Consider the following 17,782-nt stretch of genomic DNA (forward strand, 5'->3'; position numbering starts at 1 on the left):
ATTTTATTTATAGAGACTGGAGGACTCCGCCCAATATTTGCACAGTGGAACAAACAAACAAACAAACAAAGAGTTTCACTTCCTGCAATGACTCGTCCCTATCACATGTACAGGTCATTTCATCTTGTGTTTACTCCTCACACTAGCACATATGTAAATAGTGGTCGCTCTATAATTAGAACACGTTGTTTCAGATACAACCACTTGTATGGGTTCCTTTTCTAACAATATATAAAAACATACACTATATACAACCAATATTTAGTGCTGATCTGTCTGTAATGTGAAAATGGTGCATTTGGGCATAAGGTGTAGTCTACTGAGGGGGGCTGTCCAGAATGTTGAGTGTAGATATATACCTACAGATGTATGCAGCTATGGCACGGCTAGTGTGCCCGCAACATGCGTACACACCATTAAAGCCTACGGCACGAACCCCCGCTGCGGCCTGTAACAGTGCGTTTGCACTATTCCGCGATGAGTATGTACATGTGTACGCATCGCGGCACAGAGGTGTGGCTACATCTCTACTGTACTCTAGTTTCTACCACATCCAGTGTAAAGGGGGTGGTGGTGGACGACAACATGTTCTGGACATGGATTGTAAGTTACAATTTCATTGCAATAAACACACAACTGGCAAATATATTTGTTTCCCAGATTAAAATAAGTTTATTCTTGTTATAAATATTTTGACACTACAAAAAAAAGCAAAAAAAAAAAATATATATGAATGACATCCAGTTTATACTTTATAAAGTGCTGCACAATAACCAACAAGTGCTGGGTAGTATGGAAGCAACTCAAGACCAGCAATCGATCACATTGTCCTATATTAAAGAAAACACATCTTAATATGGGTGGTATTCATGTGACCGCCGGTCAGCTGACCGACAGTCACATGACCTCCTCCGTGAGCCCGACGGCTCACTATCCCGATGGTCGGCATGCCGACCAACAGGGACTATTTCCACTCGTGGGTGTCCACGACACCCATAGAGTGGGAATAGAACCCGTGGCGACCGCAGGTCGCCACCGAGCCCGCAGCGTGGCGAGCGCAGCGAGCCCGCAAGTGGCTTGCTGCACTCGCCCCTCCCCGCCGGGATCCCGGCGTCGGTATGCTGCCGGGATCCCGGCGTCGGTAAGGTGACCGGCGGTCAGGAGACCGCCGGTCACCAGTACTACACCCCTTAATATCCCTCACCTAAAGGCACAATAGTGGTTTTCAACTAGATGGGAGTTTTCCTGTGGTTTTCCAGGCAACAGGATCATCTCAATGCAAAGATGTAAGGCAGCGGCACTGGTAAAAGAAAACCATTAAAGGCAGATAATAGATGTAAGCTGTTGGGTCAAACTACTTTAGTTAAAAAGTTTTTTGTTTTTTTAACTAACACTCAGAAGGCACTTTTATAATTACACTGCCTCACCCGCAAAAAAAATAAAAAAAATAGAGGGGGAGACAGATTATATGACGGCCAGAACACAGCAGACCGTACAGCAGCCAGTGAAGGTATTGGTTACTATGCCCGGGTAAATAATAGTAGCTGAATATACATTTATAGGCTGCGGTAAATACAGAATGTGCTCAGTATTAATAACTCTTGCTGCTTTGTTTTAAATTCTTCATGAAATATCCAGGCAGACCTGCAGGTATTCCAGGCACCACAAGCAGATACTAACTGCAATAGTGATCAATTCCATTATAAATAAAAAGACATAAGTATCTTTGCTAAACTATCATTGTGATTTTATCTTCAGTGAAAGGGACTTTTTCCATGTTGGATAATGCTGTAGGAATACAGTAAGTCACATATATAGAACGTTAAAAAACAAAACAAACCACACAGCATCTAAACAAATTAAGATTCTATCATATAATGCAGTACAGATTGTCTTTGCAACATGGCATGTTTGCTGCAACATGCCCTCATTTTATTTGTGCTCATATCAATAAAAACAATTTTGTTCACTGGAAAAAAAATATTATTTTAAGATAAAATATTGATCCGTTTGTGTAGAAATATAGATCTTATATAATTTCCTGCAATAAAGAAGGCACAGTTTATGACCTAGTTACAGCAAACAGTGATAGTCTATTATTTACAAGGCACATAAATATACAAATATAGAATATGAACACATTAACATACACGCTTAAAATATTATTGTCTGGTGCACTCAGTTTGCCCAAGCTCCAGTAATTTTGCACGTTTCCAGGAGAAAGAAATAAAGAACAATGATAAAAGATTCTGACGGCTTAGTGGGGTCATAAAATTGTCATAATGACCCCACCTCCCGCAGGAACCACAGTTACGGCTATAGATCTATCCTCCTACAGCACACACCTCCTCACCAAAAGAAGCTGTGTTTTCTTAACGAAGTGTCCTAGGTGTGCACCAGACTTGGGTTTGAGGGTAAAGTGCACTAAATGCAGACCACCTCTAACTTGTGTTGAACCACAGCTATCGTCTACATTTTCCAAATGTCCATATTTTACAGAAAATTATGTAACCATCAAATGTTACACCACGGGAATGTTAATTACCATTTCCATCTCTACTAACATACAGGAGGACAAACAATCACATCAACCATGCATACTCCTAGACTACACCCAGCTCTGGCATGCAAAAAGACGTTCTGCAGCCTGAGATAGTTCTCCAACTGGGTATGTATTCAGTTCAATGCAGGAGTCTTTTACAGAGCTTAGATCTTCCCAGCCTTAAGGAACTGTGGTCCACTCCGCAGAATGTTGGGGGTCTCCTCCATGACCCGCACCAGTAGATTGTCGATGTACTCCTCTAGCTCCTTTACATGTGCTTCCTTCTTGGTAATGGTCTCTTTTTGCTTCAATACTATTTGGATAAGCTCATCGTGTGTCAGCTGGGTATACGCGGAGGCGGGATCTGACTGGTCATATTTCTGTCAATCAAAAGAAAGTTACACACTGATTAAGCACATTTTACAGAATGAAAATGTGAGCTGGTTGCTACGGACTGCACCCTATATTAAACACACCTCAAAAAGTGCTTCGGGTGTTCACTAGTGTACTAGATACAAACCCCGTTTATTACGTAAAACAATTTACAATTTTAAAATGTTTCTAATTTGCACAGTTTATAAATGTATTTTTAGTTTTAGAAATACATTATTCGGCAAGCCAAATGCAGATACCCCGGAGATACCCCGAACGATGCCCTGGGGGCGCCACCTCCCACCCACCCCGAATTATGGCCCTGCAGGAATGAACAAAGCACTTTTCCCAACAAAACATTTATATTGCAATTGATAAACATATTAATTAGCTTTCCTATTATGATGTGTGACCAACTGCAGAGGAATACAGTTATGGAACTCATTAAATATATGGGGGAATTTGTGTGAAATGGCTGAGGTCCCAGGCTACCGAATACACAGGGATGAGACGGATGTGCGGTTTACAGTCAGGGAGCATTATGTTAGAGGAGAGCAATGTAACCAGCATAAGTAATAGATTTTCCAGAAAAAGCCACTTCCTGATGTAATGAAAAGCACATTGCCTGGGCCAGTAATGTGAGGATGCCTATTAGGTCATTAACGTTTCCTCCATAAAAGTTATTAAGAGCAGAAGCAAGTTAATTAATCGCTTACTGTTTGTGCCATTTGTTTTTCTAGTCAAGAGAAATATGAATATTAATGTAATTATCTATTAGGTAAAATGATTCAGCTGTTCTTGTCTGCCAGGCAGAGACTGCCGTTGCAGGGAAAGGAAAGTCATACTGGCTGGGAAGAAGTCATGCTCCATGATGTAGTGCAGGCAGGGTGCATGGATAAGCGAGGACAGTGTCAGCATAGTGTAGTGCAGTATAGTGCAGTACAGTAAAAGGCAGTGCGGTATAGTGCCGTGATACACAGGAAATAGAAGCCATATTCTGGACCTTCTCCTTACGTACACTGCAAGAGGCCATTACGTCCAGATTCCCTTGTATAAAATATCCCATCCCCTGTGGCAGTGAAGCTTTAATAAGACACCGGATGTGGGGTCCAGATAAATAAAATCCAGTCCTTTACTTCTCCCTGGTCGCACCAGGTGCTGGTATTGGCCTAATTCAGACCTGATCATAGCAGCAAATTTGGGCTACGGATATCAGATGGGCAAAACCATGTTCACTGCAGGGGGCGGCAGATATAACATGTGCAAAGAGTGAAGGATTTGGGTGGGGTGAAACCTAAATTGCAGTGTAAAAATAAAGCAGCCAGTATTTACCCTGCACAGAAACAAAATAACTCACCCAAATCTAACTCTGCACATGTTCTATCTGCCCCCCTGCAGTGCACATGGTTTTGCCCATCTGCTAACAAATTTGCTGCTACGATCAGGTCTGAATTAGGCCCATTGGGGGTAATTCTGAGTTGATCGCAGCAGCAAGTTTGTTAGCAATTGGGCAAAACCATGTGCACTGCAGGGGGGGCAGGTATAACATTTGCAGAGAGAGTTAGATTTGGGTGGGTTATTTTGTTTCTGTGCAGGGTAAATACTGGCTGATTTATTTTTACACTGCAATTTAGATTTCAGTTTGAATACACCCCACCCAAACCTAACTCTCTCTGCACGTTATATCTGCCCCTCCTGTAGTGCACATGGTTTTGCCCAACTGCTAACAAAATTGCTGCTGCGATCAACTCAGAATTAGGCCCATAGTGAGGTAGCTAAAGAAACTTTTGGTACAGGGTGACACTCCAGTTTATAAAGTAACTCCCACAATAAGGAGTCATTGGGAATGGTCACTTCCTGATGGAATATTCGTTATACGTTTGAACCAAACATTTAAGCTTTCATTTTTGTTACTAGAAGTCTGCATATAAATGTTCCGTTCCTGGAATAAAATTGCCCAACCTTGTGGGGCAGCATTTATTATCAGTATAAGCATTTACTCTTATGTGAACAGCATGCACCTTTTCAGTATGTCACAAACAGATAACTACAATATTACTAGTTATCTTGTTGTGATGGCTATTATCTATATCAGGATATGGAGCTAAGCCAGTTGATCACCAATTACCGCTTCCCCATACACTAGCAGACCTAGGTGTCTTGTTGGAGCATCTGACTGAATTGTGTCAAAGTCAGAAAAATGTCTCAATGCACGTTGCCATATTTGCACCGCACACTGGTCCGTGCTGCGCATGCGTACGCTCTCCCGTGGAAGCGCATACCCGCAATAGCGTGCACTCGCACGCGCAGTATGCGCATTTACGGTAGAGTTTATGTGATCGTAGCGTGCGACTCATTAGTTACAAATGTTCACAATTAATGTAGTTTATAGATCATGATCCCTTTGATAGTTTCTGTAAGTTTGGTTAAAGTATAATGTCCCAGAGCTGAGGAATCCCTCTTTGCATCGTACGAAGGGTTTAACAGGAATCATACAGCAGTGTTTGGTACCCATCGGAAGAGTATTTAATTAGCAATATTCCGGTGTTGGTTTGGAGCGTATTAATCGCTCGTGCGAATAGTTATGGACATAAGAAGTTTATGTCCATTTCTATGATTTACACATACTCAGGTATGCGGCGGGAAACCCAGTTCCCCACCCACCTGAGCTGTTGGAAATCAGCACAGCCCACCTGTATGAATCACCCTATGACCTTTTGTTATGATACAGGGCCGAATTCCTTCGGCCAATGGACAATGGGATTGTAGGACCAGGAGATTGCATTGTGTGTGGGGCATAAATAGGCAGGCCGACCACATCCAGCTCTCACTCTCTCATCAACGGTTATCTGCTGATAATCGGGAGCTGGATATCGAGGCGCTGGCGATCATACCCTTTGTGCGTAAGTTCTCTCCATAATCATTGTCTTTCTGCGAGCCAATCTCTCTCTCTCTCTCTCTATCTCCCTCTCTCCTCTTTTTCTCTTAAATACCTTATAGTATTATAGTATTGTATCGTATTGCATTTAGGTCAGTGTAGTATTGTCTTTTTGTATTTATTGTTTAGTTCTGTGGTTAGGAAGTCTCTGTTATATTGTAGTGTATCATATGTACTGTTATCCCCTTTTACAAGTATTCTAGATATAATACAGTTAATAGGCCTTGGAAACCTAAACCAGTATCTGTGTATTTACTATAGTGTTAAGTGTTCACTTGAGCGTCGGTGACGCTCAAATAGCTTTGTAGATAGTCAGGTTACACAAGGTTGCATTTACACCCTGTATTCACATTAAGGTATTCTGTGTGTTTCGTCGGTATAAGGTTTAACATAAAGGTATAGTGTTGTGAGCGTCTGCACCGCTGGTGACCTCCTCGTGGTCTCTAGCGTATGCTACGTTACAGCGAATCTTTCCCCTAGACATAACCAATAACGTGTCCTGTGATCACTGGGCCGTGAGCGAACGTGACGCTTGAGCGTCTCGCCTACGGCTGAGCGATCGTTACGCAAATAGCGTATCATTACGGTATTTCTTAAGTAAACAGCGTACAGTGTTCTTAGCTTCATAAGGGTTGTTTATACGACAAGGAATTTAGCATTGTCAATTGCGGGCTCGTCCGGTCCTTTTCACATCTGCACTAGGTAGATCAGCAGACATTATCCCCCAGCAAAAGGGTGGGAGGTTATCTCGCAGTTGCTGACGGGATAAGCGTCTGCTTCGCTTAGACAAAGAGTGCTGAAGGAACCCGGTAACCGGAAGTAAGAACAAAACGCTTGTGTCTTTTAAAACTGTTTATTTTTCTTTTGTCTTGCGTACGCATACATTTATCTGCATTTCTTTTTCAAATTTCGTATATCACTATTCCTGTTTGCCAATTTTTTTTATAGTTGATAGAAAGTGCTAAAAAGAGATTTGCTGTTATTTAAAAGTAGAGGTAATAGTTAAAGTATAGAACAAACACACGGTTTGTCTGAGATACAAGGCAGTCAGTGTGGATTGCGGTAGACGATCAGGGATCATCTACATTGATAAATAAATATATTGTGTTACGGTGGATCCTTTGCATTGCGTACACGTGTCGCTAACAAAGACTAGCGTACGCAATCCAAAAGGCAGACGCACGCAGCGTTCACTACGCAACGTAGCGTCTGGTTACGCCCACGTAGCCCAAGTCACGAAAAGTTGAATTAGCGCAAAGCGATAATTAGCGCAAAGCGATAAGTAACGCACAGCGGTAAATAACGCAAATCTGTTTTTAGAAAATCTGAAATTTAGTTTAACAGATCCTGCTCCTAATTGGTAACACTTTTGGCCTGAAGACAATTTCTGCGCAGAAATAGATATAGAAACAAAGTGTACATGTGTTGAGTGAGTGTGTTTTGTATACAAAAGTTTATATAACTTTAAGGTGGAACCAAAAGGAAAGTCGGGTACTCGTCAAGGAACATACGTGTAAGTGACATATACGGTGGCCAGGGAGGCATCCCTGGTTAAATAATATTTGAGCATTAGAGTATAGCGGACCATAAGGTAACAAGACCAGGAGGTCATAAGGAACAAGACCAGGAGGTCGTAAGGTAAAAGGTCCGCTATAAAAGTCCAGTGGCACAACGCCTGGGGTGTTGGTGCAGAACCCATATAGGCCATAAGCTCTTGCTGAAGGAATCGCGGCCGGAAACATCGATTCCATTGGTCTTTCAGTACATGACAAATAGTGCTCGTGTACTGAACGATTGGACCACACGTAATTGTGTGCAGTAGTTAGTAATCTGACCTAAATACCATTAGAGTAAAGTGGTCACAAACGCTATTTGTACATTCTGACGTGATTTGTGTAATTTTTTATTTTTGGAAGGGAAGTTCGCTGGTCACTCAGGAACTATCTAACAACCCCAACTTTACTGGAAAGAGTAAGTGTCCTGCGGGTAACCCTCATATGTTCCAGTAAACTGAAGGTTCCATAGGGGCCCTGTATCGAGTACGCTGGCATCATAACGGTGTTTACAGGTCGTATTGGTCGAGGTGGGCGAGTGAGTGGGGTACTCGGTAAACCGCCACCGCCGGCCTACTGTGGAGTAATTTGGTTGTCTGAAAAGGCTTGCTGAAAACCTTGATACAGAAAATCCAAGGAGGATTAAGCAACACCTACAGACTATGGGGGCCAGTTGCTCAGGTAGGGGGCGATCAACCCTGGTTCAGGTTGATTCTGTGAACCGACCAGTTGGGTCGGCACGATATGTAATGTGTGAAAAATATGGAATTCACACCGAATCTTTATGTGATGAATGGGAGAGAATGACTGTACAAGACAGGGACAAGTTCCCAAGAATAGGTAGCTTCAGTCCAGAGGTGTTACAAAATTTAAGGAGGAGGATATGTCTCGTAAAATCAGCAAAGAGACGAATTCAGCATCATGATTATTTACAGTTATGGCACCAGGAAGGTGAGATACAGAGAGGTTTGGCTCTGGCGGCGGGATCTGGGGCAGTCAGGAAGTTGATTGCCACAGCTCCTCCTCCACCATACATTGCAGGAGAGAAGTTGATTGCGGAGAGAAACGCACTGGGTTGTAAAAACACAAACTCTTAGTAACACTGTAAATGTTAATGATGTTAACCAAATAACTCATGCAAGTATTAACCCGTGCAAGATGTACCCTGTTTTGAACCTTCCTCAGGAGTGTGATCAAGAAGACGATTCAGCAACAATTTCAGCTCTCTCTCTTGCAGCCACCATAGCAGAGACCACAGTAGGCACAGCGACACCCACGAGATTAGTGAAAGCCCCTAGCGGAGGGATAGGTGAGGTCGTGTCAACGGGTAAGTACGGCACCATGCACTACACTGAAACAATTGTACCACAACAAGCTGTAGAATCTACACAGGAAGAGGCTGTTAGAATTGCTCCTGTAAGGGTAATAGCAGTTCCCAATGGAAAAACAGATGTGTCTGGAGCCACTCCCATAAGGAACATTGCCATGTACACTCCATTTTCCAGAATGGAATTAAGAACAATAGTGTCCGAATTTCCTGACCCCAGGAAGGATTTAGTTGCTAGCCAAAAATACATCAGGGATTTAGGTAACACGGTAGAACCCAACAACAAGGATTGGCAGATACTGCTAAGAGCTTGTTTACCTTCCAATGTTGATGCAACTCAGTTTTTAGCTGATTGTGCATTGGATAAAGATGTACCGCTTACAGACGTGTACAACAAGGATAATGTAAAAAGGATAAATTTACAGCTAAAAGAGTATTTCCCAGCCGTTGTTAAATGGAATAAAATATTTTCCATTAAGCAAAAGGAGTCCGAAACGGCAATAGAATATTTTCACCGGGCACTATTAGAAATGGCAAAGTACACTGGTATAGAAGACATAAAGACCAACCCAAACCATCGAGAAGTAGCAGTATCTGTACTGATGGATGGTTTGAAAGAAACATTAAAAGCTAGGGTACAGACCACGCAGCCATGTTGGCGAGGTCTGTCAGTGTCCACCTTGAGAGAGGCTGCTATTGATCACGACAGAAATATCACTAGGCACAGGGAGTCGCAAAGTGATAAGTTGATGTCCGTAAGTATACAGGCGCTGACCACAAGGCAGCCTGCGTATGTACCACCGAATCCTGTGGGTAAGGCAAGTGTAATAACATGTTTTTCTTGTAACAGACCGGGACACTATGCACGAGACTGTAGAGTAAGAAATGTACAAAGATCTTTTCAACCCCCTAGACAACAACACCACACACGACATTGGGAGCAGGGTCCACAGAGGCGGAGTTTTGAGCCACATACAGGGGAAACAAAAAGATATCCCCCACACAGAGATTGGCATGCCTCTGGTAGTTCCCAACTAACTCCCTCACAAGTAGTTGCTGCCAGCGGGATTCAGGGAGGTCAGCATACCCAATAGGGGTGTGGCCATACCTGTAATCTGCAACCAGTTAAATTGATTGCCAGTCTTGGAAGCGAACCAGAGATTGCAATCAATGTAGCCGGTAAAACTTTAAACTTTCTTGTAGACACAGGGGCGGCCAAGTCAGTGATCAATTCGACAGTGGGCATGAGAACCACTGGTAGGACAGTTCCAGCCATAGGAGTAACAGGAGTAGTCCAGCACTACCCTGTTAGCAAACCAGCCGAGACTACAATAGGGCCTTTGCATACCAAGCATTCCTTTTTGCTGGCTGCATCGGCACCGACCAATCTCCTGGGAAGAGACTTACTATGTAAAATGGGTTGCGTCATTTATTGTACTCCTGAAGGTGTATTCTTGGACATCCCTGAGAATCACGCTCAGGAAGTACGAGACATGTTAGACTCCCCATCAAAATTAATGTCACATTCCATTATGACAAATAGGAATCCATCCCAAGTAGAAGAGATGACATCTCAGATACCAGAGTCGCTTTGGACAAAAGATGGACAGGACACTGGATTAATGGCAAATGTAGCTCCAGTAGTTGTACAAGTAAAAGATGGTAGGATAGCTCCAAAAATCCCACAGTATCCTCTGAAGCCAGAGGTGGAGTTAGGAGTTTTTCCGGTAATAGAGCGCTTGCTACAACAGGGCATTCTAGTAAGAACGTCCAGCACAGCAAATAGTCCCATCTTCCCTGTTAAAAAGAGTGGGGGGAGGGGTTACAGGCTAGTGCAGGATCTAAGGGGGATTAACAAAATAGTTGAGAGTCAGTTCCCCGTAGTGCCTAATCCAGCTGTCATCCTAATGCAAATTCCTCCCACTGCCAAATTTTTCACTGTTATTGACCTCTGCTCCGCTTTCTTTTCGGTACCTCTGCACCCTGACAGCCAATATTTGTTTGCATTCACATACAGAGGAGTCCAATATACGTGGACTCGGTTACCCCAAGGTTTCATAGATAGTCCAAGTATATTTTCTCAGGCTTTGCATGATTGTTTACAGTCTTTCCAACCGGAAAGTGGATCAGTGTTGATACAGTACGTGGATGATCTACTGCTGTGTTCTGATTCATTGGAGGCATCCCTGAAGGATACGAAACAGCTCCTGTTTCAGCTTTCAGACACAGGTCACAAGGTCTCCAAAGACAAGTTGCAATTATGCCAAGCTAAGGTAAAATACTTGGGACACTGTCTAACACAAGGACTGAGACACCTGACCGCTGATAGAATCCAAGCCATTAGAGACATGACACTGCCACAAACCCAGCAACAGATCAGGACGTTTTTAGGAATGTGTGGGTATTGCCGTAATTGGATCCCAGGGTTTTCCATATTGGCGCTACCTTTGCAGGAAATGGTCTCTTCAAACAAACCTGATCGGATTTCGCATACAGACGAATCTGAAACAGCATTTGAGAGACTCAAACAGTGCCTAACGCAGGCACCAGCACTAGGTATGCCAGACTATGGGAAACCCTTTGAACTATACGGAACAGAAAGTGCTGGGTGCGCAGCAGGTGTACTAACACAAAAACACGGTGATGCCAGCAGGCCAATTGCATACTACAGCGCTCAGCTAGACACGGTAGCGCGATCCCTCCCCACATGCTTGCGTAGCGTTGCGGCGATAGCATTGCTAGTGACGAAAAGCGAAGATGTCGTGCTAGGCCACAACCTCACAATCCATACACCACATGCGGTATCGGCCTTATTGAATTCTGCCCAAACCAGACATGTCTCATCAGCAAGGTTTACGAGATGGGAATTGGCATTAATGGCCCCAGTAAACATCACCATAAGGAGATGCAGCGCATTAAACCCTGCAACATTTCTCCCAGGTGTGCCTGGACAGGCACAAAGGGTGGGAGGTGAGAGTGATGGGGAAGGAGGATTTAATGCAAAGGAAGATACACATGATTGTATGGAATATTTGACCCAAAATTTTTCCGCAAGGCCTGACATCAGTGACAATCCACTAGAAGATGCAGAACTCACGTTCTACACGGACGGTAGTTGTCACAGACAGTCAGACTCGGGAGACTTGTGTACTGGATACGCAGTCGTAGATGACCAAGACACCATAGAAGCGGAACCGCTAGGCCCACCTCACTCAGCCCAGGTTGCTGAACTGGTCGCCCTAACCAGAGCATGTGAATTGGCTAAGGGTAAGTCTGCCAATATCTACACCGATTCTAGATACGCGTTCGGGGTAGTCCATGATTTCGGAGCGCTATGGCGTCTCAGAAATTTCATGACGGCAGCTGGTACACCGATAGCGCATGCAGCTCACATAAAAAGGCTTCTAACAGCGATACAGGAACCCGACAGAGTGGCTGTTATCAAATGTAAAGCACATACATATAGTCAAGACCCAGTATCCCTTGGTAACAGCCGAGCAGACGAAGCTGCAAAGCTTGCAGCTGCTACCCCCATACGGACAGACACCACACAACTGATGGTATTTAATACCATCAACACACAAAAGTTGTGTGAAATGCAGAATTTGTGTTCCACTCAGGAGAAGGCAGTCTGGAAGGCAAAGGGATATGGCCAGGAGTCCTCAGGGCTCTGGACGGATGGACATGGTAAACCAGTGGCCCCCAGGGCATACCTTCCGTGTCTGGCTGAAGCAGCTCACGGGCTGACTCATCTAGGCAAGGAGGGGATGTGCAAATTGGTAAGAGCATACTGGTGCGCCCCAGGATTCTCCTCTCATGCTAGTAAAAGAGCAATGTCATGCCTTACCTGTCTGAGAAAGAATATTGGAAAGGCAATACCTACAGAACCCTCCCATATCCCACCTGCCGGCGGCCCTTTCCAAGTAATACAAATTGACTTCATTCAATTACCCCCATGTAGAAATTTGAAATATGTACTTGTTTGCATAGATGTTTTCTCGAATTGGGTCGAGGCTTTTCCAGCAGCTACAAATACCGCTATGTTTACAGCTAAGAAAATTGTGCAGGAATTTGTATGTAGATATGGTATCCCTAGAATCATTGAAAGTGATAGGGGTACCCATTTTACAGGTGATGTCTTTCAAGGAATGTGTAAGTTGATGGGAATTGATAGTAAGCTGCACACTCCGTACCGTCCACAGGCGAGCGCGAAGGTCGAAAGAGTGAACAGCACTATTAAAAATAAATTGAGTAAAGTAATGGCAGAGACAGGATTGACGTGGCCAGAAGCTTTACCCATTGTTTTGTATAGTATCAGAACCACTCCCAGGTCCCCTCTTAATCTGTCCCCTTTTGAAATCTTGTTTGGTCGACAACCGCATGTCATGATTAACCCTCAGGATGATTTGAAATGTAACAATGAAGTAACTGTAAAGTACTTAATTAATATGAGTAAGCAGTTGAGGAATCAAAATGATAATCTGAAGTTGGTGATTCCTGATTTACCAGATAGTAATTGTCATGACATTGAACCTGGGGATTATGTAATGATACGAAATTTTCTACGCTCAGGTTGTCTTATTGATAGATGGGAAGGACCATACCAGGTCTTATTGACTAGCACCACAGCATTGAAGGTTGCTGAGAGAGAGACTTGGGTCCATTCATCCCACTGCAAGAAGGTTGCTGATCCAGAGAAGTCCCGTGATAAGGAACAGACGGTAGAGGTTGTATCACTAGAGTGTCTGTTCCAGGAGGACTGAGGCGGCACCTGAGCCTTGAAGACCGAAAGCAGCTGTCGACTCCCCTCTCCCTTTTATTGTTTTCTCCACTTCCCATCCCCTCTCCTTTAAAATTTCTTTTTCCCCCTTCTCATTCTTCTCTATTTCCTCCTCAAAGATGGACTTGCCCCAAGAGACTGTGATCCGGATTTTGATGTTAACCATGATGTTGACCAGAGCAGTCTGTTCCGGCGAGAGTACCATAGAGGTCGAAAGAGGTTCTGGAATGGGTTCCGATTATGATGATGGAGGCGTAGTTTTCCAAGATCAACCAAGCCAACAAGCAAAGGCGAGTATCAGAAAACGATCCGATAGAAGAAATTGTGATGGATTGTTAGCTGAGGAAAATTGTATCTGTAGGCTCTGTGATAATCTGGTTGAAGATGGATGCATAAAGAAATGTCAATCTAGTTTTAATATCCATATAGACCGGCATCCATTGAGTGACTATCACTCCTTAGTGGGTAACGTGTTAAACCAAACAGATTGTTGGGTATGCTCTCAAGTACCTCAGGGTCACAGTAAATCAGGGCTAGTACCATTTCCTTTAACGTTAGGGGAGGTACTTGAGCTAAGTGGTGGGAGACCGGTGGACCGGAGGTTTAACATCTCCAGCCCTCCTAGTTTGAAGCTCCACCAATACCATGTGGATAGGTCCCTCATATGTTTTAACATCTCCAATCCTAGAAAACCGGGAAATTGGGAAGTGTCATGGAGCAACCTTACCATGACCTTTTCACACAGAGCAGATAGAATGCCTACAGATACAGAACTCGTACGCCACATAGCCAGTAGAGGAAAATCTTTCCGGTATCGATATACCTTAGGAAATAGGATTACTAAAGTTGGAGAGGTATCACCAGGATACTGTGCACATATCGTACAAACCGATACGTGCATTAGACAGATGGAAGAATTAGGGTCAGGAGATTTCACCTGGAAGGTTTGTAACATGGTCATGTCCTTCTCCGTCCCCTATGTTCTCCCCGATGATGCATATTTCATATGTGGGAGAAAGGCGTACAAGTGGCTTGCCCCAAACTCCGAAGGATTGTGTTATATTGGAAAAGTATTGCCTGAAGTAATGACTGTTACACATGACAAAATGAAGGACATACACCGTGGTGCCCAAACTCCTTATACTCACACTCACTACGAGCACCTTGTTAAAAGACAACTGTCAGAAAGGTTAGAGCATCCGGCCTCTGATCTTATCCATGAATCCACCGGGATTCAGGTTCTGGTAGCGTTAGATTTCACTCGCACCGCTCGAGGTGTGATGAATTATAGATACATTTCCGCACTCGCCAATTTGTTAGATAATATCACTGAAATGTATGATGACACGTTTAGATACACTGGAAGAGAACTTCAAGCTTACAAAACAGAACTAGTTCAGCATAGGATGGTTCTTAATTATCTTACAGCAGTAACAGGCGGATATTGTGTTACATTGGCAACACAGTACGGCATAAAGTGTTGCACGTATATCACAAATAGCACCGAGGATCCGATAGAGGTCATAGACCAAAAGATGGACGATATTCTGCAATTAAAGTGGGAATTTCGTCGAAAACACAATCTCACCCTTGCTGCTGTAGGTAATGAGCTGACTGGTTGGGTGTCATGGTTGAACCCGCGAAATTGGTTCTCCGGTTTAGGAGACTGGGCTCAAGGAGTCATAATGGATGTTGGAAAGTTTCTCCTATGTATTTTGGGTGTCGTTATATCGTTTGGATTGATATTTAGATGCGGGCAGGCTTTAATAAGGTGCAAACAAAGTACAAAAGTGATGAGCTTGAGGAGTGAGGAAACTGTAATTAACCTGGATTTGATTTATGACCCAATGCTAGAAACCATGACGTAATGATGTAATGAGTATACGGTCCGTCTTTCACCCATTTCTATGTTTTCCTCCGAGGTACAAAGACCCACGTAGACGAAGGATTTGATGAGCCAAGGGGCCGACAACGGAAAGATGGAAAGAAGAAGAGCAGACGACCTGATAAACAAGATTTCGATGGACAATGCCATGGGTACCCCAGTTTCCCTAGGAACCTTAAAATCACGATAGCCCAACATTTTTTGTAAATCCATGGACGTTGTATGCTTTACTCACGATTTATGAGCAAAAGCACAAAGAAGAAGACTCCAATCAACCGACACCAATCAAGACCTCAATCGACGAATGTACATTTCCCTGACATAGAATATTATTGCATTTTTCGTAAGTGTTCTTTATCTTCATCTCTACAACCCTCAGGTAACGACACACATAGACGATAGGGAATACAGGCACAGATATCAGCAACCACATACCTCCCCCATTCATGTATCATCAACTAAAATGTGCATCCCCATTTTGTTACAACTGAAAGCCGAAATGAGCTCGGTAGAGTTTGACAGCCCATCCACAGACCTGTACCACAGGATAAGAAGGAATTCAAATGTATACTTCGCAATACCTCGAAGCTTGATTTACCACACGTACGGCACGATGATACATGACCCTCCAAACATGGACTCATACACACATGCTTCTACTTTCTCACTAGGTCATACCCTCTTCACACCTACTCCATTCTTCTTCCTTTCCCCACCATGGAAATCAATTAACCCCTGACTTACATTTTTCTCCTTAAATATTTTGTGGCAGTTATTATTGACTGCCAAAGGGTGGACTGTCAAAGTCAGAAAAATGTCTCAATGCACGTTGCCATATTTGCACCGCACACTGGTCCGTGCTGCGCATGCGTACGCTCTCCCGTGGAAGCGCATACCCGCAATAGCGTGCACTCGCACGCGCAGTATGCGCATTTACGGTAGAGTTTATGTGATCGTAGCGTGCGACTCATTAGTTACAAATGTTCACAATTAATGTAGTTTATAGATCATGATCCCTTTGATAGTTTCTGTAAGTTTGGTTAAAGTATAATGTCCCAGAGCTGAGGAATCCCTCTTTGCATCGTACGAAGGGTTTAACAGGAATCATACAGCAGTGTTTGGTACCCATCGGAAGAGTATTTAATTAGCAATATTCCGGTGTTGGTTTGGAGCGTATTAATCGCTCGTGCGAATAGTTATGGACATAAGAAGTTTATGTCCATTTCTATGATTTACACATACTCAGGTATGCGGCGGGAAACCCAGTTCCCCACCCACCTGAGCTGTTGGAAATCAGCACAGCCCACCTGTATGAATCACCCTATGACCTTTTGTTATGATACAGGGCCGAATTCCTTCGGCCAATGGACAATGGGATTGTAGGACCAGGAGATTGCATTGTGTGTGGGGCATAAATAGGCAGGCGACCACATCCAGCTCTCACTCTCTCATCAACGGTTATCTGCTGATAATCGGGAGCTGGATATCGAGGCGCTGGCGATCATACCCTTTGTGCGTAAGTTCTCTCCATAATCATTGTCTTTCTGCGAGCCAATCTCTCTCTCTCTCTCTATCTCCCTCTCTCCTCTTTTTCTCTTAAATACCTTATAGTATTATAGTATTGTATCGTATTGCATTTAGGTCAGTGTAGTATTGTCTTTTTGTATTTATTGTTTAGTTCTGTGGTTAGGAAGTCTCTGTTATATTGTAGTGTATCATATGTACTGTTATCCCCTTTTACAAGTATTCTAGATATAATACAGTTAATAGGCCTTGGAAACCTAAACCAGTATCTGTGTATTTACTATAGTGTTAAGTGTTCACTTGAGCGTCGGTGACGCTCAAATAGCTTTGTAGATAGTCAGGTTACACAAGGTTGCATTTACACCCTGTATTCACATTAAGGTATTCTGTGTGTTTCGTCGGTATAAGGTTTAACATAAAGGTATAGTGTTGTGAGCGTCTGCACCGCTGGTGACCTCCTCGTGGTCTCTAGCGTATGCTACGTTACAGCGAATCTTTCCCCTAGACATAACCAATAACGTGTCCTGTGATCACTGGGCCGTGAGCGAACGTGACGCTTGAGCGTCTCGCCTACGGCTGAGCGATCGTTACGCAAATAGCGTATCATTACGGTATTTCTTAAGTAAACAGCGTACAGTGTTCTTAGCTTCATAAGGGTTGTTTATACGACAAGGAATTTAGCATTGTCAATTGGACAGCTCTGGTTATACACTGCTTAGAACAAACAAGCGCATACTGAACAACACCCAATTACTGCGGCTGGCTCATACACCCAAACAGAATACTAATACCAGATTATACACTAGTCTTGATAAAAATGAATACATTTCCCAGTCCCCCAAATGGACTTTAAAAATTTCT

The 17,782-nt window shown here is 43.5% G+C and overlaps 1 protein-coding gene across 1 annotated transcript in view; it reads right to left on the reverse strand.

Annotated features, from left to right (window-relative positions):
• Positions 1 to 648: 648 nt before the first annotated feature.
• RAB11FIP1 (RAB11 family interacting protein 1) overlaps positions 649 to 17,782 on the reverse strand; it is an 82,938-nt gene continuing 65,804 nt past the window's right edge. The window contains exon 6 of the mRNA XM_063925459.1: positions 649 to 2,922. Within this exon, the coding sequence (XP_063781529.1) occupies positions 2,707 to 2,922 (216 nt within the window). The 3' untranslated portion in view covers positions 649 to 2,706. The remainder of the gene's footprint in view (positions 2,923 to 17,782) is intronic.

This window comes from Pseudophryne corroboree, chromosome 6, assembly GCF_028390025.1.
Source record: "Pseudophryne corroboree isolate aPseCor3 chromosome 6, aPseCor3.hap2, whole genome shotgun sequence".
In the NCBI taxonomy this organism is placed as follows: domain Eukaryota; kingdom Metazoa; phylum Chordata; class Amphibia; order Anura; family Myobatrachidae; genus Pseudophryne; species Pseudophryne corroboree.